Source organism: Pomacea canaliculata, linkage group LG3 (assembly GCF_003073045.1).
Source record: "Pomacea canaliculata isolate SZHN2017 linkage group LG3, ASM307304v1, whole genome shotgun sequence".
Lineage (NCBI taxonomy): Eukaryota > Metazoa > Mollusca > Gastropoda > Architaenioglossa > Ampullariidae > Pomacea > Pomacea canaliculata.
The window spans coordinates 28,280,402-28,305,818 of record NC_037592.1 but is presented as its reverse complement, the minus strand read 5'-3'; the positions used below and the strand labels follow the sequence as shown (position 1 = coordinate 28,305,818).

At 40.2% G+C, this 25,417-nt stretch overlaps 2 protein-coding genes across 3 annotated transcripts; both read left to right on the top strand.

Annotated features, from left to right (window-relative positions):
* Nucleotides 1–1,183: 1,183 nt before the first annotated feature.
* Nucleotides 1,184–9,424, top strand: LOC112560047 (alkaline phosphatase-like). Its single transcript, XM_025231614.1, is given in 12 exon segments — nt 1,184–1,335; nt 2,848–2,967; nt 4,096–4,328; nt 4,551–4,731; nt 5,953–6,134; nt 6,361–6,471; nt 6,952–7,054; nt 7,557–7,691; nt 7,796–7,891; nt 7,894–7,986; nt 8,375–8,491; nt 8,762–9,424. Coding segments are annotated over 11 exon segments (1,644 nt in total). The 5' UTR covers nt 1,184–1,335; nt 2,848–2,900; the 3' UTR covers nt 9,088–9,424.
* Nucleotides 9,425–12,675: 3,251 nt separating this feature from the next.
* LOC112560048 (alkaline phosphatase, tissue-nonspecific isozyme-like) lies at nt 12,676–25,094 on the top strand. Of its 2 annotated transcripts, XM_025231615.1 has the most exons (13): nt 12,676–12,887; nt 13,391–13,457; nt 16,418–16,936; nt 19,004–19,191; nt 19,485–19,720; nt 20,260–20,440; nt 20,880–21,064; nt 21,875–21,982; nt 22,173–22,275; nt 22,862–22,996; nt 23,282–23,473; nt 23,858–23,968; nt 24,532–25,094. In XM_025231615.1, the coding sequence occupies exons 4-13, from the start codon at nt 19,131–19,133 to the stop codon at nt 24,834–24,836; spliced, it is 1,617 nt and encodes a 538-aa protein (XP_025087400.1). In that variant the 5' UTR covers nt 12,676–12,887; nt 13,391–13,457; nt 16,418–16,936; nt 19,004–19,130; the 3' UTR covers nt 24,837–25,094. The 2 variants fall into 2 exon arrangements, with proteins under 2 accessions (XP_025087400.1, XP_025087401.1); XM_025231616.1 differs by lacking the exon at nt 16,418–16,936.
* Nucleotides 25,095–25,417: the final 323 nt, after the last annotated feature.

Below are 25,417 nucleotides of genomic sequence, written 5' to 3'. Positions count from 1 at the left end.
TTTTCTAAAAATATCTTTTTTTTCAAGGCATATTTCAAAATAAGTTTACAATTTGTATCAACAGAATATGAAAAGAGTTTCTATGGATCTTATTCTCTCTCTCTTTGTTTGACATCTTGTCCTAGGACCGAAGCATGCACAGTTAAATAAACATTTTCAGAGATTGTGCAGCGCTGCACAAGGATATTAGAGGAAAGGTCGGGCATTGGCCTGTTGGATATTATCACTGCGTATAATGACTCCTTTCATAGCCAACATGATATTTGTGTAGAATAAGTCTATCGGCAGCCACCGCCGAACTGTTTTCGTACTTTCTGTTTGGTAAGTGAGGATTTTTTTTTCGGTTTGAGGAAGGACTTTTACACTGTTACCTGCTGCAAATCACCTTTAATATTTACTAGATGACAAACCGTAGAAAACAGACAGCAAAAACATGTTCAAACCAATGGATTTTTTTTAAGTCTTGCTCGTCAAGAAATTTCCATCAAGAACCTTTTTACGATCAGTTTCCAGCAAAATCTTTAAAAAGCAGAAACGCAGAATAGCATCACAAAATGGAAGGATAAAGAGGAGGGGAAAGAAGAGAAAAATCTTTGTCCACCCTCTGTCTCACCCATCTTTGACACAAAGAAAGATATATGTGCTTCTGTTTCTATATTCTCTGATTTGATATTTACTTCTATATATATACACAGATGACGTACCACGTTATTCGCACACAGTAGCAAGATTTTGTTGGACTAGCATCCCCAACTTTGAAATTAAATGATAAACAAACGTTTGGGCTACAAAATACGATTATGTTCTCTCTAGAATCTGTATATAACTTCGATGACCAAAGTAGGTCTTTAATGAACTGCCTTTTATAAACTAGATGATAGGGATAGTTCAATGGCAGGATTTTTAGCTGAGGTTAAAAAAATGGCTAGAACCTTTTAGAGTCATATTACACAGGTTTTAAGTTTGGTGAGGTTTGGGATTATTGCTATTGTACATTAAGGGCTCAGTAACTTCCCTCTCTTCTTCTCCGCCATGTTTGTAACGGCCATCGACATCATGACTGTGCAAGTTGCAAGGCAACTACGTCAATGGTAGTGTTCTATTTGAGAGAATTCCAAGGGAAGTAGGGCAATATTCGGGTCTCCACGGTGACTTGTGACCGTAAATAACCTCACCTTTATACATGACATCGTGTGGGTGTACGCTCCGCCCCTGGCGGCAGGTCTTATTGGAGCAAATTCACGAGTGTCACAGTCAACCTCGGTGGTGTCGTTTGCCTTCATTCCGGCTTCTAGAGCAGTGGATGCTCGGTCATCTTGCAGACCATTGCCTTAGGTAAGTGTGTTCATGAGAATGTTAAGTGTTATTAAGATAAGGTGGACAAAGGAAAAGTAGATGGAAATGGTGCCCAAAAAATACAGTCGTCCTAAACATTTGCTCAGTAGTCAATGTGTGTGTGTGTGCGTGCACACTCGAGTGAGTAAGCTAATGCATGTGCACTTCTTCAGACAAAGATCAGAAATAACCTATTAAGAGTAGCTGGAGTTATTGTTTTCGTTTTCTAAAAAAAATGTTATTCATCTTATTTATGCATTTTTTTAAAATACGTTTAAAGTGATATCACCATGAGTTTATATCTCAAGGTCTATGTTTTGTTGTCTCACTGCTTGTGCTTGTCAACTCTTTGTCATGCATAAAATGCACAAGATACTTTTAGAAATAGTGTCTGGCCTGGCATGAGTCCAGAACATGCGTGCGTTTATACTGTTTATACTGTTGTGCAACGCTCCACAAAGAAAATTGGTGTATCATGTTGTAACCTTGTAAAGGTACGGCTGACATCATAGGGCTAGGGTCGGTTGTTGACAGGCCGGAGACCTCTTACGCAAGAAAGTGGGGCGTATGTGCTAGTGTAGAGGTATGTGCTAGTGTAGAGGTATGTGCTAGTGTAGAGGTGCTGTATGAGGGTTACAGCAAGTTTAGAGTAAGTCAAGCGTAGCAGAGGCGTCGATAATGTTTAGGAGAAGAATAACACAGAAGAGGTCTCCCAAACCCGTCTGCCAGGACAGTAGGGGAAGGTAAGTGGTTTGTCAACCTTACCACCTGTAAGTAGGGCAGAATGTCAGTAGGATTGGTGCCTCCCTCTTGTCCTTGTTGGCTATTTGATTGGGTGAAGGATGCTAAGTTAGTAGTTGACCAATGACATCCCTTGGTGTATGGAAAGTGCTATGGGAAGTAGGGAAACGAGAACAAGACACACGAAGTCAGTGTGAACGGAGAAGCGACTTCAGCTTTACTTGGAGACAGAGTCTTTAGCAAGAGGGCAAGACTTGGGAGAAAGGATGATTGGGTTTGAGAATATTGACACAAGGAGCGAGTCAATGACAAAGGACTGTCAGAACTGCCTGCTGTCGCCGTGGAAACCAAAAGACTTCGTGTCCCGTCCTCACACTACCTGTAAAAGGTAGACATTCGACATTTTGGGTAGTTTTGGAACAGATATCTAACCCTGACTTCGACGTATTTGAATAATGTATTTTATAAATATTTATTTTTTTTCCCTTTGGGAGCTAACAAACAAAAAATGTGAGCATTTTATGTTACCCCTTCACTTCTCCTCAAGTATTCGCCTGTTTTGTCTCCACGCGGCTTTCTGTTTATTCCGAAGACTTAGCCACAGTCAAAACACATGATCAGGTTTGTTTATGTGCTGAAGTGACGACTGACGAATACAAATATTATCTCAGTCTTACATGCACACTCACAGATATTTTACGTATAAAGATACCAGTCACATAACTAAAGATCTTGGCTGGAATATATTTTATTTCTTTTTGTATGTTTCAGATTATTAACCCAGGATCTGTCACAGATTAAACTCAGGAAGGCTCGGCTTGAGAATGAGCAAACTTATTTTCGTCATCTTATGTCTACCATCTTTGGTTGTGGGTGCGCCACACAACCTCAGTAAGAATTTTTTTATTCTTCAAACATGAAACTCTAATAATGTATTTTTCTAACGATGCTTAGATAGGTATTTCTTAGTCTGCTATTATAACACTATTATGTCTGATTTAGTTGATCTTCTGACCCTGTAAATGCTAAAGACCATAATTACCACAAGAACTCTGCATAGACAGCAAGATAATTTATGCACGCGCAGTCGTCCATTTAATGGCAGAACACCACAACCATTTTCCGAGTCTTTCTAGGTCGCGATTCTACCCATATATATATATAGGTCGGAAATATGGGAGCTAAGCGTTAATATTGATGTAACTGAACAGGGTCATGCATTTGGAATAAAATATTTTAGGACTAACAACCAAAATACCAAATACAGATTTCGACTTTTTCAACTACAGGCGCAGAATTAAAAAAAAATTTAATTTGATGATATTACGGTTTGTTTTTTTTTTCAAAATAGGTTTTTTTGAAAACTCAAAGAACTGAATATAAGTTTTCCCAACAGTCTTAAAATGGAGATTGGTTTATTGCTACCAGGAGGAATGTCTTGACACTGAATAAAATAATTCAGATATGCATTTACAGAATTTTCTTGTAACGAATTCTACACATATGGTCAATGGCATTGTGACTCAAGAGCACTGTGATGTACACACAGTGACAAATTATTCAAATGCCAGGATATTAATAATATCCTTATAAAAATACCACACACAAAAAAAAAATCCCACAGTGAATGAAGGAGCGTTGGTGCACAAGTTCACCGAAGGTAACATAATCCAAGTGTTTATAATCCAAGAGGTGACAGGTAAAAGTCTAGTTCCCTGTCCTACGTAGACGACAACTAAAGGGTCGGCATACATGACAAACTCCACTGGTCGTCCCCCACAGGAAGATGTACGAGGGGTCAAGCAGCATCCGGTGTAGGGTCATACACACTACGAAATTATCGTCTCCAGGACGGACAGACTCATACATCACGAGAAGATGTACACAGAAGCACAGTGTATATTCTCTTTCGAGTACATTCCTTAACTCTTAATATTTCTTACACATACTGCCTTCATTATCTTGTATTAAAAGTAGCATATATAAAGGGTTAATTAATATTATGTTTTCTTTCGTCAGACGACGAAAAGAACAAGAGTTTCTGGTTGAACAAAGGCAAAGAAGAGCTGCGGTTGAACAGGCTACAACAGATAAATACAAATAAGGCGAAAAATGTCATCATATTCATCGGCGATGGCATGGGCTTGTCAACCATCACAGCATCCAGGATTTACAAAGGACAAACGCAAGGTAACCCTGGAGAAGAGACTGTACTCAACATGGAGACTCTTCCGTATGCTGCATTTTCTAAGGTAATGTTTTTAGCGAGAGGACAATATCTATCAGCTCATGTCTGCTTCAGCTACTATAGTGTGAAAAAATACACCTGTGAAACTATAGAAAAGGTTACAGTATTACAGCTAGTAAAGCTATATTAAATATGAATGTATTACAGTTATTAAATAAAATGTGAAAGTATTACAACGGAAGTAAATCCTTATAATCAGAGGCGTGTGGGCAAATTCTCTCCTCAGACGTACTCAGCAGACAGACAGGTTGCCGACTCTGCTACCACGGCGACCGCCATCCTCAGTGGGGTGAAGATCAACGATGGCACCATTGGGGTGGACGGTCGAGCCGTCCGCGAAAGCTGCAGTTCGCTGGCTAACCCGGATGTTAAAGTTTCCACCATCTTGGACTGGTTTATTGAAGACGGTGAGTCTTTCATAGACTGATAGAATTTTGTTAAAATTCGTTATTCCTCGAACGAGTAAATTTTCATTGGTGACAAAAAGGAGGTCAAAGAAAATAATTGAAAATCCACTTCTGCACTCTTTATATAAAAATAAGTAATAAGATGATGAGGAGAGAGAGGAAAAGAGACAGTCTTTTTTATTTCTCTTGACGTATTTCTGATTGAGACGATTTTCATACCAGTCATGAATTATCTCCTAATTCATTGTAATGAGAAAGGTTGTTTTAATCACTCCAACAAGATACAAAACACAATGGGGAAATATGAAATGTAAAAAGAAATGAGCAGGACAGGAAGGCACTCATGTGCTCTTTCACTCAACAAAACACAAAGATCTGACGGTGGGTATCACACTACTGTATTGAAAGGTTACCCAGAGAATTTTCTTGCTGGCTTTACTTCTTTTTAAAATGTGCTTTGCTTATTCTAATATATTATCATCTTTTCTTTTAAGCCAGGACGTTAGGAACAGTAAGCTTATCCATAAACTTTATCTTACAGACTGATATAACTTTTTGGCATCAGGCAGTATTGAAAACAAATAAATACATAAACACTTTTATACATATGTCTTTCCCCAAGTCCCTTTATCTCTCTAAATTCGATTCTCTCTCTGCTATCACACAGCTCTCGTTGCAGGCCTCCATGGTTCTTGGGTGTTTTGGCTCGTAGGAATTTTTCTGTTCTGTTCTGTTCTCCCGGGTTCGTGCGTGTCTTTGCACGTATAGTAACCTCCCCCTAGTAATTCATGAACAATTTTTCAAATTAGTCTACTGTCATAGAATTCGTTTCATTTTCACTCACATTTAACTTTATCTTTCTCCCAGATAAATTTGCTTACAAATATCAATTCTCTCGCATCGTAAACAGTTTTAAGTTTCACAATATAAATCGACAAAGAGGAAGTTTACTCAATTACGTTTACCTTGGCTGGGCAAGGAATTGCTCTTCTCCCCTTTACAAACTTTACATACGTCTTCCTGCATCACAGGCTAACTCCGGAATGCCTAGCTGAGTTTACAGTGAACACTCGGCTCCCTCCACAACTTTCTCGTACTCATAGCACACTTCACATGTGCAACCAGTCAGGGGCGTTAACTCTGGTCCATGACATATTATTATGCTGCACAAATAAATTTTACTTTTTTCTCTCGCCTTGAGCTATATGCTTGGTGTGACAGGTCGGTCCGTGGGCTTTGTGACGACAGCACGCGTGACCCACGCGACCCCAGCGGCATCTTACGCGCACGTCGCTGACAGAGAGTGGGAGACTGACGCCCTCTTGCCCTCTGACCCTGCCTGTGCTGCCAATGGCATCAAGGACATCGCTGCTCAGCTGGTCGACGAAAATCCAGCCATTAAGGTTCTGTCAACAGTCATCGTCATCATCGTCATCTCTCTCTCTGTAATGGCTTGAGGGTGGATAGGAGGAAAAACACACACTCAGAGCACTTAAAGGGAGACAACTTTAGTGACGTGGGTTTAAAAAGTATATCCGACACACACCTATAGACAATCAAGGTATACGCACATACACCCTGTAACCTGTGCTGCTAATGAAAGAACATTATACTGTGGACATTTTTTAGGTTATTCTTGGCGGAGGCCGAAGAGCTTTCTTCAATAAGACTCAAGTTGACCCGGATACTGGCAAGGCCAACAACTCCAACAATCGCGTGGATGGGCGAGACCTTACACAGGTACAGTCGAACTCATTCTCACCTTTTGAGTCAGACACTATACATCATACATGCTAGCCACAATCAAACATAAATTAAGCTGAAAGGGGCTAGCAAGTCAACACACAGCTTGATATTTATTTTGTAACAAAAATGTACGAGTAATTAATTTTTAATGTTACAAAAGCTTATACGTGGAATAAACTTTAATTACTACTTCCGACTGAAGGTGGCAGTTAATGCGACCACTCAATATTTATTCAAGAAAAGTCTCATATTAAGAAAATCACATATTCAGCTAAATGTTTAAGGCCTTATCTTTTGTGGTTGGAGCTGATTTTAGGGGATCAACATCGTCTTAATCTCGCTGAAATAATTCAGTAATTGTTCAAGCCTTTAGGAATAGTTACAACGACCGACAGATCACATGATGTGAGTGCAGGGAGGAAAAGTAGACGCAGGTGAACTACATTATTAGCAGGTGTGTGTTTCCCTGGCTAGGTGTGGCTCACAAGGAGGCAACAAGAAGGGCACAGGGCTCGCTACGTGTGGAACTACACTCAGTTCACCTCAGTCGCACCGGACGACGTGGATTTTCTGCTGGGTACGTGTCACCGCCGTACAAGAAAACAAAACAAAACAAAACAAAACAAAAGATCATCACATTAAATCGTATAGCTCCAAGATGGCAGATTATTACAGAAAAAATCTTGTAATAAAATGACACCAATATTTACACCCTGCTGTGGGTCTTTTTATGCTTTATAATTAACGTAGCCCTGATGAGTTAAAAAAAACAGAAGTCCCTCCACTCATCAATCTTGTCTGCATTTCCTCATGTGAATGCATTTAAATGCTGCGAAGGTGGGTGCACTAGTTATCTGTTTTTTTTTTAAATCTGATGAGGACTCTGATTCACTGCGACTTTACACTGGATGATGTATGCGCATACCCTGTTTTCATCAATCATGGCTGTAAGTCAAGCCCAAATAAGCAGTATCCCTAATTATTCATTTCTCTAGCTAGATAGCTTTGAAAAAAAAAAAAAATTACAAAGACAGTATATTTCCTTCAATTATTTTCATGCTTGATTGTTATACCCACAGGTTTGTTCAACCCAAGCCACATGCAGTACGAAACAGACAGAGACCCTCAGAAGGAACCTTCCATTGCTGAGATGACAGAAAAGGCAATCCGTGTTCTGCAAAAAGATCCCAACGGATTCTTTCTGCTTGTGGAAGGTTACAGCTTGTGATCTCTAATAGTATCACTAAACATGGAATATTAAAATATTAATTTATATTTTGCTTATTATACAGTTCTAAAGCCTGACTTTACCATTCAGGAGGTCGGATTGATCATGCGCATCACGACTGTCTGGGTAAGCGCGCCCTCGTGGAGACCGTTGCCTTTGACAACGCCGTTCGGGTGGCTATGGACCTGACAAAGAAGAAGACACTTTGCTGATTGTAACAGCTGACCACTCACACGTCTTTACCATCGCAGGATACTCTAAGCGTGGCAATGATATATTGGGTAACTTTATTTTCTTCCTACATTCTTTTATACTGGCATTCAGGCTGAGTTTGGATAGTATTAAAGACAACATCGTCGCTCTGCCATGGAGCTGGCAGGAAAGAAGTCTGTTAATTGTAATAGTCGATCACTGTGTGTTAAACTAGCATAAAATATATTAATCACGTTTATACACATAAGTAAGAAAAAAGGAAGAAATATGATTTGAATTTGTTTCGACCATGTATTCAGAGATTTAAAAAGAATATCATTGAAAGAGGTGAGTAACATCAAAAAAAAAAAAAAAAAAAAAAAAAGATGGTGAAGAACAGGAGTGCACATTGAACACATTTTAGACATACCTGGCAGTGCACCCTAGGAACTTGATGATACTGTCATCTGTCAACAGGCTTCGTGGACCCCATTGACCCTGGCCAAGACCCACTCGACAACATGCCCTTCCTGACCTTGTCCTATGCTAACGGCCCAGGGCCTTCGCGCGGTAATTTGACTGGAGTGAACACGAGTAAGTCAGCAATTCTGCCCTTTGATTTCCAATTTCGGAGATTTTTCTGTAAAGATATTGTAATAAAATAAGAGATATACAAGCCACCCTTCGTCCATGTTCCTGCGCTTGGTGCATGCACGCAAGCATGCAAACAGGCAGACCCACCCACACCAACCACTGCCCCCCGACACACACACACAAGCCCATACAACAAATTCTTAAACCTTGACCCTGTACAATTTTGTGTAACCCTGCACAATTTTCAATAACGCTCAAAATAATTTGCAGCCGCCAACGACTTCCGGCAGGAGGTCATGGTTCGAACCCAGCCTGACTTCGAGACTCACGGCGGGGAGGACGTGGCGATCTTCGCTTCCGGTCCCATGTCCTTCCTGTTCCGGGGAATGCACGAGCAGTCCTACATCGCGCAGGTCATGGGCTTCGCCGCGTGCGTGGGGCCTGACAAGTCGCACTGCACGGAGAATACGGGGAACTACTGCAAGCAGACTACTTCCGGTGCAGGGCACTCTGGGCTGCAGTGGTCGTCAGTTGTTGCAACAGCTGCTAGTGTGCTGCTGAGCGCAAGACTTTGGCGAGATGTTCTAACCAACTGACGTACGCTCTTACAAGAACACGGTGCAAAGAGGATGTGTTGGTAGTTTGTTTTATTATCAATGTTAATGGTTACTGTTATTCACATCTTTTTGTTTTCCTTTCAACAATCATATTATCTGTAATAGTTTACACAGACGATATACCTATTGTATGTGACTAGAAAGCCACACTAAGTATAGAAATAGAAGTAGGTTTGTTCCAATATTTGTGTATAATTGAGTTCGTTTGAGTGAACATTGACAAACTAAAGATATATAAATTTAAAATCAAACATGTAAGTGTAAGAAATGTAATATGTACTATTATACTATATATTGCAATAAATTTATATCGAGGTTAATGTTTTACACGTTGTTTAAAGCATCTGTCAATCTGGAAGCATTCTTTCAGTACGCAGGGGACAGGAGTAGAAGAGGGAAATATTTTGGAATGTAAGGGGAAGACAGAACTAACACAAAACAAGTTAAGTTGTACTGTCATAAAAGTTTATGACATCCTAGCATGTCATCAAAGTCAGCTTTAAAGTCGTACAAGTCAAATCCAGACATTATGGAGGGGCATTGATGTCCCTAAGCTGCAATTTGTCTATACGTGTAAACAAAAACTCAAACAGTACAAACTGTTCTCGAATAAAGTAAAGCAGACTATTAACATCTCTGAACAAATAGTCTGTTTAGCGTACACAAGGTAGAAAAGCTCGACATCAAGAGTAAATATTGGAATGCGAGACATAGCAGGTTGCTTTTTTGCATGAAGGAATTGTTCAGGCCAGTTTAAACCTTGTTAAACCCTGTGCAAGAATATATATTTTTTTTAAAAAAGACTATGGACAGCTCGTGCAGTCAACCCAAGAGCCAGGCTAGCTCTGTATTCCATAACAGCGGCGAGATTGATGCTGGTGTTGTCTGTCATCTGGCATTTCTGTTTTGCATTTTAAGGGAATACCGGGAAATATGATAGAGCTCCATCCTTTCCTGAAAATATGCTGAGGCTGTCTTCTACCCTCCGGAAATCACATTAAAGTTCTATCCTCTCCTGAAAATATGCTAGCTTGAAAACTATGGTGGGTTTCATCCATCTCTAAAACATGTTGATATTCCATGTTTCAAAAAATATGCGAAGGTCCATCCCTAGAGCAAATTTCCCTCCTTCTGCCATTCCAATCCATTCCAAGTTTTCTTCCCATTCAAAACAGTTGTCTTCCATTACTACTCTCTTTCTCTCTTTATCTCTCTATATCATATGTATGTTGAAATTCAGAGACTTCCAATTCGATAACAATGGAGAATAATCGAGTTGCCCTAGAGCAGACCTGGGCAAACGCCGGCCCGCGGGCCGGATCCGGCCCGCCTCCTGTCTCTGACCGGCCCGCCCGCTGGCCGCCCACCAGTAAATATACAGTGATAAACATAATTCGTTTCGACCAAATTGTTCGAGAACGAAGCAATGAAACTCATAGGCTGGCGAAGCCCCAGAAAATGCCTATTACTGGCCTAATTTGTATATAATATGTAGAAAAACATGAGTCTCAACAAGAAATGAAATAAAAGTGTATTTATTAAAACAAAACAAAAAAAAAAAATAAATGTACTGTAAGTACATACCAAACTTTATGAGGAGGGAATGAATGTGAGGGAGGAGGGAAGGGGGATTGTTTTGAAGGAGTCCTCTTCAATAAAAACAGAGGGTAACTGCTTTTCGGGTGTTTCTGTCTCTGTATCTTTTGCTGAGGAGAATCAGAATCTTGCCCTGCAGTTGCTTGTCTGATTTCTTTAGGAAGAATTTGTCAGTTTGCTTGTTTTTTTCTCCTTTGCAAAATTAAAGTGGACATAACATTGTCAGTTAACTGCTCTATTTGCTACCACTTATCAGTAATTTGCAATACAGTACAGTACACACAAAGCGTGACTCTCTCCACAAAAACGTGACTCTCTAAACGCCGTATTCCTAGTTCCAATATTTGTTCGGATTCTAATTTCCTGGTCGAATACGATTTGGTCGAAAGTCAAGGCGTTCGAGAACGGGTACCTGAGTTAACTATATTAGTCCCCTCTAGAACCATTCCACTCATCCGGCCCCTTGGAAAATTAATTGCCCACCCCTGCCCTAGAGGCTTCAATATAATATGTTTTGATGCGAAGATTTTATCTGTATCAGCATGGCGCGAGAACTGATGATGATTGAGATGATGATGATGATGAGAACTTTTGTAGAATCTTCAGTTTAATACCTAAGCCACGGATTTTAATCTGAGGATGGCGAGGATATCGCTGTCTGCCAGATGTGGGATATAAGTTATGAAATTTCTATCACTCCTGCTGCAGCGAGATTAGATAGAGGGTTTCCAAACAAATATTTATCAACAAATGTCGTTAATGATCCATAAAAGCTGTCTTAAATATAGATAACCACAACTAAGGAAAGAAAAAAGAAACAGGAAAAGAAATAAAATGAAAAATGGGAGGATTACAACAGTTATACCCTCAGAGATAGTGGTAAACTCTGCAAATGATTTTTAAAGTTTCATGAAAAAATTGTCTTTTAGGAAACAGAAACTTTATTCGCCGTGTGTGTGAGTGTGCGTGTGAATGATAGTCAGTGTGTGCGTGTACGTGCGCTCGCCTGCAAAATGTGGTGTGAATAACAACATATCAGCAGGTGACAAGAGAAACAGGTAAAAGGCATAACAAATTATACCCCAGACCTTTTCAAAACTCGGTTTATTTGATTTGCCACAGGATCCCATTTAGATAACAACTACTATTAAAGATAATCATACTTAATTAACCGTTGCGAAAGTAGGGCGCGAATCTCTACAATGATGAAAGCCAGTCACTTGCTGGTCTGATTCCATCTTTTGTGTTTGAATTACACAGACTGCTGAGAACAGAGTGAGTTGCCTGCTGGAGATTATCACATGTGTCTATAGAGTACGTGCTTCTGAATGAAAGTGTGTGTAACACTCATAAACAAACTTTACCAACTGAGAAAGTCTTTGCTAACAGAATAATTAAAATGTTTATAGTCATATTTTGCCTTTACCTTATTTTGTGTAATAATTTGTGCTTTTAAGAAACAGAGACATTATTCGCCGTATGTGTGTGTGTGTGTGTGCGCGCGCGCGCGTGTGTAAGTACGTACGCACTCGTGGTGTATGTTCTAATACCCTGTTCATCAAATGATAAATCCTCAAACAAATAAAAAACCACTCAAGCAAAGCGTGGTTATCTTTTTCTAAAAGAGAAATTTCCCATTCCGCTTACTGTAAACTGATGAACTAAGCTGAAATAGAAGACTTAAGATTTCCTAAACTTATTTTTATTTCCTCCAACTCGACATAAATACGATTTTTTTTTTTTTTATTTTATTCTGGCATGCCCTCTATCAGTGTAATCTTTGTTATAATTTTCTCTGGAAGGCAGATATAACTCTACATCAATTGAATCTTTGAATGAAAAAGCAGCGGGCTTGTAACCGGATCCATTCCTGCTGGAGTTTATCTCGCAGCCTTGACCTGAGGTGTCTTCAGTTTACTGGGTGTGCGATACAAGATTACTGGGGTATCCGGACTAAAACAGCGAGATGAGAGATCTCCCCCCTATCAGTTATTGCCCAGCCCTCGGGGGAGGGATCAAGTCGATTTGTGTTCGTGTTTTCCCTCTCCCGCTGTGTTTTACATTTTGACGAATGTTGATTTGATTGGGAGGAGAACTACACAGCCTGTGGTAATCTCCCATAATTTCTGTCTTTGCTTCACTTCACTTCCCCCCTGCATCAGGTTTCCGCTGTTGGACATCTGGTAAAGAAATTTTATGATTCTATTTTTATTTTATCATTACGATGATTTTATCGCAAGAACTCATAATGTTTATTTTAATTTAAAGTAGTTCACAGATGATTGAGATTAATGGTTTTAGTATCAAGAAAATTTTTTTTTATCTCTTGGAAGCTTTTTTGTAATGACTATACATTATTAGCTATTCTTCATCATAGACTATACATTTGATTAAATGAATGAGGGAAGCTTTGTTGTTATTTACCCACACACACACTACATCAGACACAGTGTGCCTCGGTCTTCTGTCCACACAGGAATGAATGTAAAATTGTTTGCGAGTCACCTGCATCAGCCATCTTTTATTTTTAAAAAAAAATTTATTCATCAAAATAGTGAAGTAGAGTCTCCCAACACTTAGAATCTGTCCTTGCTGACTGACATTCAGCAGGTAACCTTTAAGAGCTTATGTTTGTACCTCCTCGTCAACTTGTTTACCTGAGAAAGGTGTTTCCCGCTGTACGTAGCCCAGTGCATGTCAACAGGATTTGTCAGCCTGTCATCTCCTGTGTATGTCAGCCGTCTCCAGTACAGGTAAGAAGACCTAGATATGGCTATCTTCTCTTACAATCAGGGCTAGTGTACCGTCAGGTTAGTGTACACTGTACAGAAATGTAGTCTCTCGGGATACTCCATTCAGAAACTAATGTCTAGTAGTCAGTATTTAACTTTGTGCAAACCGTCCACAACGACACAAACATTGTTTCGAGTCAGGTTTTGATTGACAAAAGTTTTAAATCTCAGTGTCTGTTAGCAGAATATTTTACCACACAACAAAGGCTTTTTGTACAACAATCTCTCTTACTTTCTTTTTCATATTTCCCGTTGTCATCGTTATTAAATACCAAAGCCTGCAAAATAATTATTTATTAATGTATATAGCAGTACCTCCATGTCTTTTCGTGTTTATAATTCGGTGTGCAAAACTGTAGGTAGAACGAAAATATCCAAAGGGTATCAAAGATAAGCATGTACAATATATATTTTTAACCATCTTATTTAAAGGAAAAGGTAAGTGCAATGGCAACTTCGCCTTCAATGAATGTCTGTGAAGATGTCATATAAATCGTTTCTGTTCAGAATTTCTTCTTTTTAGCTCTTACAATGTTACAATGTTTCGAACACTACGTAGGGCGGATTCTATGAGGCTATTGTTATTCTTTAGCGGACAAAAATAAACTGACTCTAACATGTGACGTGAGAGCTTTGGACAGGTGAGCCACTCACTGTCATGCCTTCTCCACTTCCTTTAGCTGTTCCTCACCGCACGGCTTGGTTTCCAGCTCTGTGGAGCAAGCTTTTTGACAGTGAGTCTGATGGTTTCGGTGAGCTCATCCACCATCTCAATGTAGTGGCTTCTGAAATTTGTGACTTTGACGACTGTGTCAGCAGACGATTGTTTTGCCCCCCAATACTCTCTATCCTTTAAGCCCAACTTGCCATGTCCACTTGTCGTATCCTTTAAGTCGCTGTTTGGAGACAATAACCAGGATGTTGATGCACGTGTATGGCATATCGCTGAGACTGTTCATTCAGAACGACAAGAAAGCTGTTATTATGACAAAGTCTGGGAATGTAGAGAAGATAAGACTTGTTTTGAACACCTCCTTCACATTTACCGCTTCGTTTTGATGTTTATAAAGGCACCTGTCCCTTTACATGCGAATCCTTATTGCTCACAGATGTCTCACCTATTTTTTTTGAACATTTAAAACACTTTACACACGTCCGTGAAAGAATATTTAACATACAAAAGTTGTGATGCTCAAGTATAGTTTCTAGTAAGGTAATAGACACAGATATTTGTTAAGTTTGTTGTATGATTAGTGAGCAATATATGTTTTATTATGCTTGGTAGGGAAAACCGTGAAAATACTGAATAAAAAAGCAAAGAGTAAATAAGTTAATTTTAAATGTAAAAAACAGAATGAAACAAACAGATAAACAAAGCAAAAAGAAAGAGAACAAATGAAACTCTAATAAGAAGAGCTGCACAGCAGCATACATGAATAAACCTGTAGTCAAGTAGGACTCAAGAAAATGCTCAACCTGAATAGTGAACTGCCCCTCGTGTAACGAAATTGCGAGTAGACATACAGACTGGACACCGCATGTCGATCAAGCCCGAATCAGGTTATTCGCAGTTGGCAATGTTTGGTTGTGTCTTGTGTCAACACTTTCCTCTTCTATAAATGGAACCTCAAAATAAACATTGGAGCCCCCAAGCTCTTCGTTTTTCCAGAAATAGTTTGCGCTTTTGTGTGAGTGGCTGAGTGACAAAGACTCTGTGTGCGTTTGTGAATGAGTGAGTGAGCAGGACTCATCTTGTCTCTTCGTGTAGCGGTGTAGTGACTGAGAAGAAAGCATATTCTGGCTTAAATTAGTTTTACAAGAGAGATCTTTATTGCTCGCAAGGAGTTTCATGGTTCTAGTTTATTATCCATGCAATAAGAAATGTCTCTATTTATGACTCACACGTTCAATGATACATTTCTCGGGTAGCTAGGTGGGACTTGCTGGGTGGACAGGAGGAGTCTTCCAGCCAGAGATGCGAGCAGGTTTCAAATGAAGAATCTTTACAGCTAGATAACAAAACATCAAAGAAACGATTAAACCATGGATGTTTATAGGTGGATTGCTGTCTGTCTGTCAAGACCAACATTAAGCCTTTTGCGAAGTTCTCCGCTGTTAGTCTCGGCGAGCCGTAACAAAGAATGTGACTAAACCGGAAGCTTTGTACACTCCTGCCTCGTTTTAGTAGTTAACAGGAAAAATAAATCGTCTGCCAGCAGTCCAGTAATACAAGTTTGTGGTTAAACCTTTCCTTCGTGAAAGCTGTCAGAAAAGGCGAACTAGTGCGAGCTCCATCAGGACCCCTGCGATTGCATAATGCTCCTTTGAGTTGTCCAGGTGTTCGCGCATATATTTCCGCACTGCCTCCCAGAGCGACAGGTAGGATGTATGTCCTGTCACGACTCGGTCGCCACTGCTGTGCTCAGCAGTCGTTGTCATGATTTGTGCCAGCTGCTGAACTACAGGGATGTGGCGAAAAGGTCGGCAAGGAAAGCCTCAAATCTCGTCGTTACAGCACTCGGAGCACTATTTCATTACTATCCGATATAACAAACATATTTCAATTTAAGCCCACGTCGGCACACGACTGTTCCCTTTATTAAATTTGACAAGGTTGGTTGGTTGATTGTGTTTTACAGGGTGCTGGCAACTAATGCTAATCACGGCGATAAATTTAACAACAGAATATTATGACCCTATTTGAGGAGTGATCATGGCTTTATCATGGTCATCCACTTATACTGCAGTTGAGTGAATCCACTATGTGAAAGATGAAGATTTCGGTTAGGGAAATCTTGCCAATATGGAAGTAAGCGTTTGTTCGGACTATTTTTTTGTTTTTGTTTTGTTTTTTGTATTTTTGTTAGATTAATAAATATTAAGAAGTTAATTTTATCGTCTTTGCTGGTTTCTGGTCCTAGGGGAGGAACAAAAAGCAGACTATTCCGGCAAACGGCTGGTACAGACGATGTCAACAGCAGGGTATATTTTCTGAAGACAACGGCACAGCGTGGCTGTCAGTGATGTGACCTTTCTTCGTGTAACGTTAAAGTTCATGGAGGTGAAAGGGTGAAAGGTTGAGCGACAAGAGAGGTATACCGACATCCGAGACAGGCATGCCCCTCCCTCTCCTCATAAATTTCCTATTCATGTTGTGGGTGACAGCCTTTTAGGCGAGGTAGGCTTTGAAGGGATTCGTGCGCACAGAACTAAGTGTTTGGCCACTGAGTGCGGCGGGCAGGTCCGGTGTGTGTTGGAGTGAGAGATAGAACAAGGAGCTGTGTCCGGCTGCTGCCTTTTCCTGTATAGAAATATGTGCTGTCCAACATTCCAACCCTGGTAATAGACCGTCAGTAAACATTCCGGGTTTTAAGTGGTTTTGGAATTTACTTATCTAGGTTATTATGTTTCAAGTTCTCTACAAAAGTGGATAACGGTGGGTAAGTAATCAAACCGTTTTTCTCTTTATTCCTTCTCCTTTGTTGTAGATATCCAGACCTTTGACTTTAGTCTTGGAAGGAACCAGTTGTATTTTCACGCCATTAGCTGTTTAATCATCATCATCATCATTGCGAACTTTGCGAAGTTTTGTGTAAACTGTTTTTTTGTTTCTTTTGCTTTAGAAAAAACAAAAAACAAAACACGCTGATTGCTCTAAAGTTAAATTTCTGATGTCACTGGCATTGCAGCCAATCGAAAAATTTGAAACACGTGCTGATATTACACAGCCATCACAATGAGTTTACTTTTGTTAGGTCTACGGAACGGAAATTTTCACATTTTCCAAACCACAGATTCAGAGTTTTACTGTTCACAGGCTTGGAGAGTTGAAGAAACAACCTTTGAGATGAACTTCCCTTGTACATTTAAAAATAACTCTGGACGTTAGCCTCTAACGACGCTGCACTCTGTTGATGACAGGTTCATTCATTCACAGTGGCGGCACGAACAATCTTTTTTTTAAGTGTAAATTAAAGCCATATACATAGGTGTACAGCTGCGGTGCTTTGCTCCTGTCCTTCAGGAAGTCAAATATAGAAATCTCTCTACTTTCTCTCTCTCTTCCACTCCATCAACCCTTCTCCTCTCTATTTTTTGTTCACTTTCTTTTTCACTCACTCCCTCACTGATGCGCGCACACATCTACACACACGTAAGCTTGCATATGGAAGAACAGATAAGTCTAAATTCATAACACATCTAAGTAACCACAAAGAAAAACTGAACATTAGTTAGTTAAATTTTAGTATTCGCCCTTCATGATAAATATCTACAAGCATTTTCGCGATGCATCAGGTGTGCCGTCTTTTTTTTAAATATGTCTGCGTGCGTACGTCGGTGCGTCAATGCTTGCGCACCTGAACACGCCTTACTTATTATGGGATTCAGCATCAGACGCTTTAGATATATCATACGTCACCAAGCACGTCACAATAGCCGTGACCGTTGGATGACAAATGTTCGTACATGGATGCCAGATGTCGTTGCAAAAGCTCGAGGCTGAAACCTTGTCACGACGTGGGAGGGGGAGGCCTTGCATCTCCTTGTATCTCCTTTCCTCTCTCAAAAACATTAGGTGGCCCACCGGAACAAAGGTTGCAAGGGTGCGTCACAAAAATGATGAATATTTTTTGTTAATGAGTCGATGACAATGACAAGAACATATGAGCAATGATGAATGGAGGCTGGCATAAATTCGCTTTCTTCTCGTTGAAGTATTAGCAAAATGCCGAAAACACAGTGCTTGCCAGGGACCACCGGATCTTAAGGCTGTGTGAGGAGAGGCAGGTGATGAGATGCTAGATGACAATAACAGGGTAAACTCACCGTAATGTGAGTCGCCAGGGAGCGAGATGGCCTCAAGCTGAGCACGTGGCTTGTGCATCAAAGCTTTTACTTGTTTCGGTTTCGTCACCCTTCAGTGATCCTTTTTTGTGTGACTCACATCCTCTTCTCTCATGTTGTGCATCCTTCTGATGCTGATTTGTATCACTTTTCAGGTTAAGGAAATGTCATTTTTATGTCCTAGTTTAATTTCAAACTGCAGTTATGAGCCTCAAAACGAGGCTAGTCAATAGCGAGTCTGCACACACGATTGTCTAACATAATTAAGTGGTTAAGTGACCGTTTTTTTTTTTTCTATCTCTCTCATACTTGTCTCTATCTCAAATCAACAGCTCAGCAAGTAAACACAAGCGTAAGCGAACGGTGTCATACTCACACAAACAGACAAGAGTGGATGAATGAAGTCAAAGGTCTTTAAAAAAAAAAAAAAAGAAGAAGAAGAAATGAGCGGTAGAGTTTGCTGGATTAAGAAAGAAATTTCTGAAAGACATGGTTTTATATATATAGGTCGGACCTAAAAGCTTCAAACTTAGACATGCCTTATACAACTTTCTTGCGAGCAACCTTTTTCTTATTTTTACCGTTATTCTGCTAATCCACTCAAAAATAATACTGATAAAAGGATTGAGACATCTTTATCTCATCTTCACATTTTCTCGCAGAGTTCTTTGGAAAACAATAGTGCCAAGAAAATCTCCGGCGAAGTAATCAACAAACGAAAAAAAAAAACCTTTCCAAAGGAGAAAAGCCGGTATCAAGCTCCTTGGAGGCTTTGACAAGTCGTGAAACATGGGATTCTTTACAATCTTCATCCTACTTTCACTCGCTCCAAGTCTCGTACATGGCCAGAGTAAGTGTTTCCTGTAGATAAGGAAGTCAGTGGGTGCCAGAAGGACATAGCCAGGATGTTTATGGATGTGTCTAGCATTTCATCATAATGAAGACATTCTTGAGAAACAATTTACTTCCACTTAATGATGTTTTTAATTACATTGTGAATTATTACGTTTTGTCTGCTGACGATAACAATGAAGCTGTAAATTAATGTCACCATAAATGTTTGTTTTGTTTGTTGTTGTTTTGTTTGTTTTTGTTGTTGTTGATGATGTTGTTCTTTTCACATATCCCTAACACTTTACATAGCGGCGGAAGAAGTCCATCGGGACTATTGGCTGGAGAAAGGGCGCATGGATTTGCGCGAGAGCCTGCTGGAGCGCAAGAATACCAACAGAGCTAAGAACGTGATCCTGTTCCTGGGGGACGGCATGGGCGTTTCCACGGTAACGGCGGCGCGCATTTACAAAGGGCAGAGGAACGGCAAGTTTGGGGAGGAGACGGTTCTCAACTTTGAGAAGTTTCCGAACGTGGCACTGTCCAAGGTACCATCTTAGTTACTGCCCGGAGCCTAATGTTCATATTACTTGCACAATAATGTGATTAAAATGTTGCCATTAGTCAACGGATATGTAAGCTGTAACGTTCAAATCCAACCAGTGTTTATTTAAGCTGTAGAGTTTTAAAATTTTATGATCATAGTGTTTCAAGGGAACAACAACAAAGAAAACAACAAAGAATTATAGTAGCAAACCTTTCGTCTCCAACACACACACACACCTGTTTGTTAACATTCATTTCTGTTTTAAGTTTTTTGAAAACGGGATGAAAGTTGAGAAGTTCTGAAGCGCTGGCCACATGAAGACCTGTTGAATGAACTAACGTTCACATTAACTGAATATTCACAGGGATAAAAGCTAACAATAAGCAAGTGTAAGCTCAAAGGTCAATGTGTGTCTTTTTTTCGTGGAATGGAACACGATATTAGTTAATCAGGAGAAGTCTCATACAAACATTCTCAAACTTTCTATAACTAGTTCTATAAATGTGCTGGAAAAACTTTCATGAAGTGGTCTGTGAATAGGTATATAACATTGACTACCAAACACCAGACTCCGCGGGTACTGCCACGGCCTACCTGTGTGGGGTGAAGACCAACTCGGGTACCTTGGGTGTTGACGGCCGAGTGGTACGAGGCAACTGCTCTATGATGGGGGACGAAACTGTCAAAGTCAAAAGTGTTCTGAAGCAGTTCATCGAAGATGGTGAATATCATTTTGTAACCTGGGGATTCCATGTCATCCGGAAAGACGTAAAAGCTTTACATAGTTAACTACCATAAGTTTATATTACCTGTATTTTATCTTGTTCATCTACAACATGCACACACACACACACACGAATAGAGCAAACAAAGAAAGAAAAAGGAAGAAAGAACTATGATCATCTCGTACATACATTCAAACGAGAATGTTTCGTACAGCTCCTTCGTCCTCAGGGAAACACGTGATCAAGAGGGATGGAGTACGGCTTTGGATTGACTCATTAGTCAAAAAAAAAAAAAGAAAAGAAAAAGAAAAAAAATATATTAAAACTTTTTAAAAAACAGAGAAAACTTAAAAGACATCAAAACAAAACGAAAGTGATGGACGATGATCGTGATCGTATTGGAGGTTAGTGACGATCGTTGTGTTAACCTCTCAGGTCGGGCCGGGGGCATCGTGACCACGACGCGAGTGACGCACGCGACACCTGGCGGAGCCTACGCGTATTCACCTGATCGCGACTGGGAGAGCGACACCGACCTGCCGCCTGGCGACGACGACTGCAAGAAATACGGGGTGAAGGACATCGCAGCGCAGTTAGTTGACGACAACATCGACATTACGGTAGTAGTCTTTATCCATCTGGGGCCTCACTTCTCTTTTTATTCTTTCTTTTTGTGGAGTCATTGGCATTAAAGATGTCGTTTCTTTTTTTCTTTTCTTTTGTACTTTTCCCCTCTCCCCAAACGCAGTCTGTGTGTGCGCGTGTTATGGTTGGAATATGTATGTTTGTGTATTTCTCTTTTTCTTTTCCTAAGTTTTTGCGGTTCTGTTCTCTCCCGCCCTCCACACTCCCTACAACGCCTTTGTCAATCTTGAGGAGACACGTCGCCTGTCACTACCTTGAGGACTGGTTTTCCTGGGTTCGGATCTTGCCTCGGACATGCTATTTTTTCTGTTTACAGGCTTGGTTGTGCCTTTGCCGTGATTTAGCTCTAGTTGTTAGCTCGGCATATAACACCAATTCCCTCCATCGCCATTGCTTTGCATTTGTGTTTTGTTGATTTTTGTTGTTTTGATTTGGTTTAAAAAATACTCGTGTTGTCGAATGACAACGAGAAAACAAGTTAGTGCCAAGGCAACAGACTGACCTAATGAGTTTAATTTGTTTGAGTGGAAACGATTCCGAAGAAAGAAAATATACTCCCCTCCAAAACACCTGGCATAAGACACGGGCTGTAAAATGACAAGCGTTGACGACAATAAAACTGTCATTTATTTATTAACTATCGTAAATGACAAGATTGCCACCCTACCTGGTACATCGGGTAAATGAGACAGAGGGAGGATAATGCAGGAGGGGTGAACGGGATGTCTTCACTGTACACACGTGACAACCCGCCCTCTACAGAGGTTTATGTTCGTCTTCTACAGGTAGTCCTCGGTGGCGGCCGACGAGCCTTTCTGAACCGCACGAACCCTGACCCGGAGACAGGAAAGATTGATACGAAGACCAGACTGGATGGCCGAGACCTCACCAATGTAAGATTTATTCGCATGAAAAAAACGTTGACAACGCATTTCCAAAAAATCGTGAAGCGACAAACGCTCGTGGTTTGTTGTTTGTGTGTTTGTGTGTGTTTGTGGTCGAAAAGACCGGTCTGTTTACAGTCTTTAACAATAGCATTCAGTTCGAAATCCAGTATCAGAATGACTGTCCATGCTATGTCAGGTGTGGATGTCCAAGCAGGCCAGGAGAGGCTGTAAGGCGCGCTACGTGTGGAACAAAAGTCAGTTTGATGAAGTGACTGCGGACAACACCAACTGCCTGCTCGGTAAGCCGCTCTTCATGACGACTGAATCTTGATTATTCCCATTTTGTGAAATAATATTGGTGGTTTTCATCTTGTTTTCTCTCTGTCTACCCCCTTTCCCATTCTACTAACCTTTGATCATCGAGGATTTATTCAATCCTATGTCCAAAGTGATAACTGATTAAGGAAAACAATTTAGAATTAATCGTCATGCAGATGTATCAAGCTGTAAGAAGTCAACACTGACTATAGGCAATGTAGATTTACTTAATATTTTATTTTTCTTTAATAACTAAATTTCTATGTCTGATTATCACACAATAAGCCTTTTAATATCATAAAAAGAGGAAGGGGGAAGAGACCAAGAAATAATTACTGAGTTCATTTTTTTAATAGATATTACAAACGCTATTTCTCTCCAATTTTTCTGATGGTTCTACACAGGATTGTAGACAAGGAAGATAGTCGAAAAGTACCCACTATATTAAGTCTGTGTCCTTCTCTTCGCTACACACCTCTCACACTTTTGAAACTCGTACACAAGCGTATATACAAAGTCCCGTCACTAAGCTTAGGTCGTCCTTACGGTTATCTTTCTTTCTGGCAGGTTTGTTCAACCCCAGCCACATGGAGTTTGAGCTTAAGAGGAACAAAGACAACGAGCCTTCCCTCGCCGAGATGACTCGAAAAGCTATTGAGATCCTTAAAAAAAATAAAAACGGATTTTTTCTGCTCGTTGAAGGTACGTCTATCCCGAGTCACGTGTTTTGACCTTTTAACCGTCACCCTGTCAGTGGTAAATAAACATTTCTCGCCTTTACTTACTAAGCATCCTTTGATGTTTGCTGAAGTTTCATAGTGAAATATTTTTTTTATCTCGGCAGCATTAATATTATTATAATTATATTGCATATATTATTAAGACAATAATATAATTTTGTCAAGTACAGCGCTTACAAAAAAATGTGATTTTTGCTTATTATCCACTTGCTCGATGCCATTGCCACGCATTGAATCTTGACTGCAGGGGGTCGCATCGATCATGGTCACCATGACAACTTCGCCAAGCTGGCACTGTCTGAAGCTGCTTCGTTTGACGATGCCGTGGGTGTGGCCTTGCAGATGACCAGCACCGAAGACACATTGATCGTCGTCACGGCTGACCACTCGCACGTCTTCACCATCGCCGGGTACGCTAAGCGAGGCAATGACATCCTGGGTAAGCCACGGCTGCGCTTGGAGAGTTCTATCTAACGGTCTCTGTCTACGAGGCCATGGCTTTGTATACTACATAAAAATATATTATTTGGCTGTGTTATTGATGTGTCATGGATATATTAAGGGTATACACACATGTACAAACACATATACATGCATTCGGCCATTTAATAAGAAAAAAAGGGTTCTCCTATGACAGCCATATTTCAGCCAGAGACATTCTCACATGCAAAGGCCACAAAATTCCAAAATGTTCATCTCATTCTAAACATCTGCATCACTGTGTCCATTTCCTAATGTTAGTTATTTATTGTGTTAATTTCTTATTGCATTATGAGCTCTAATAATGATGGCAATATTTTACCATGGAGTCTTCTTGTCGCAGGTCTGATGGACCCTCTAAATGATGAGGTCACGGACAACATGACCTACACAGCGCTGTCGTACGCCAACGGACCAGGGGCTGGACGGCGAAATCTGACTGGCGTGGACACAAGTATAACAGTTATTTCCCTTAGGCGCTAAACTTGTTTGTCTGTCTGGCTGCCTGCCTGCACGTGTGTCGGTATATGTTAATATTATGTATGTGCTTATGTATATACATCAGAAATTCTTGCGGGTTGATTGAAGAATACAAGGTTTAGGCCGCTGAGCTTCAAAGCTCCGTGGGGTGGACAGATTGTCTAAGGATGTAGGAAAGGAAAGTATGAGTAAATATTCATACGGACAGTCGTAAACACAATGTTTTCCCTGTTTACAGTTAAACAACCTATTATATAATTATAGCATGATATCTTATATGATTGAAAGGAAAAAGATTTTAGCAGATAGGAAATCACCTGGGTGTAGTAATACTAACTCGACCGAACTACCAATGTGCGATAGCTAAAGTTCGGATCAAATGCTTGTTGGCGTTTTCGTCTGTCAGAAACAATCGATGAAATTGGTTTGTTTACTCTTATGTTCTATGTTCTTACTCTACATAATATTCTTTCCATCACGCTACTTTGCATTTGTTCTCACTTGTTTCGTCAATCTTCATCCCGCGGTCGGTTGCAGCTAATGAAGATTTCCGCATGCCCGCACTGGTGCCCACGACGGATGGAGACGAAACCCACGGTGCTGAGGATGTGGCTGTGTATGCAACGGGCCCCATGGCTTTCCTCATCCAGGGAGTCAAGGAGCAGAACTACATCGCTCACGTGATGGCCTACGCTGCGTGCGTGGGAACAGATAAGAGTCATTGCACGGAGGACCACACTCTCAAATGTGATATCTCGTCTGCACACTCAGTGTCCTACCTCCCGACACTAACTTCTGTTTACTTGAGGTTAATAGTCGCTCTCATTGTGTTACTATTGTGATGTGCAAGCTAAGAAGACTGTTCCAGTGAGGACTCCTTCGATCGGAGACTGTGCTTTAGAAAATGTAACCAGACGTGTGAATAGTGTGAGGATGTTTATACATCAGATCATAAGCCTGGATGATATCAAGAAGTCTCTTTTTTTCACCCTTAATATGTTAATCCTTCGTCCTTGAAATATATTTATTTACGTACATTTTCATCTGTATATTACATGTATATTTTATTTACCTATATTGTAAAGATTATGAGGTAATGTTTCAACTTATGTTGCAAAAGATGTAATTGTAAATATAAAAGATTGTTTCAAAAACTTGTTTTTATTTCCTGACATTTCCAGACTTGTATGACATTGAGATTTTAAAAAATAATTACAGATCAAGATGGAACGAATCATAGAACACAAACTTTTCTTTTTTGTCTTTCTCTCTTTCTCAGCCACACACACTTATTCACTCTGTCACTCAAATATATATATATGCATACACCCTCTAACCCAACCACTTCCCTGCCAGCAAACACAAGGTATACGATTCAAACAAAGAAGACAATGGTGACAGATGTCACTCTTGTTTATTAAGA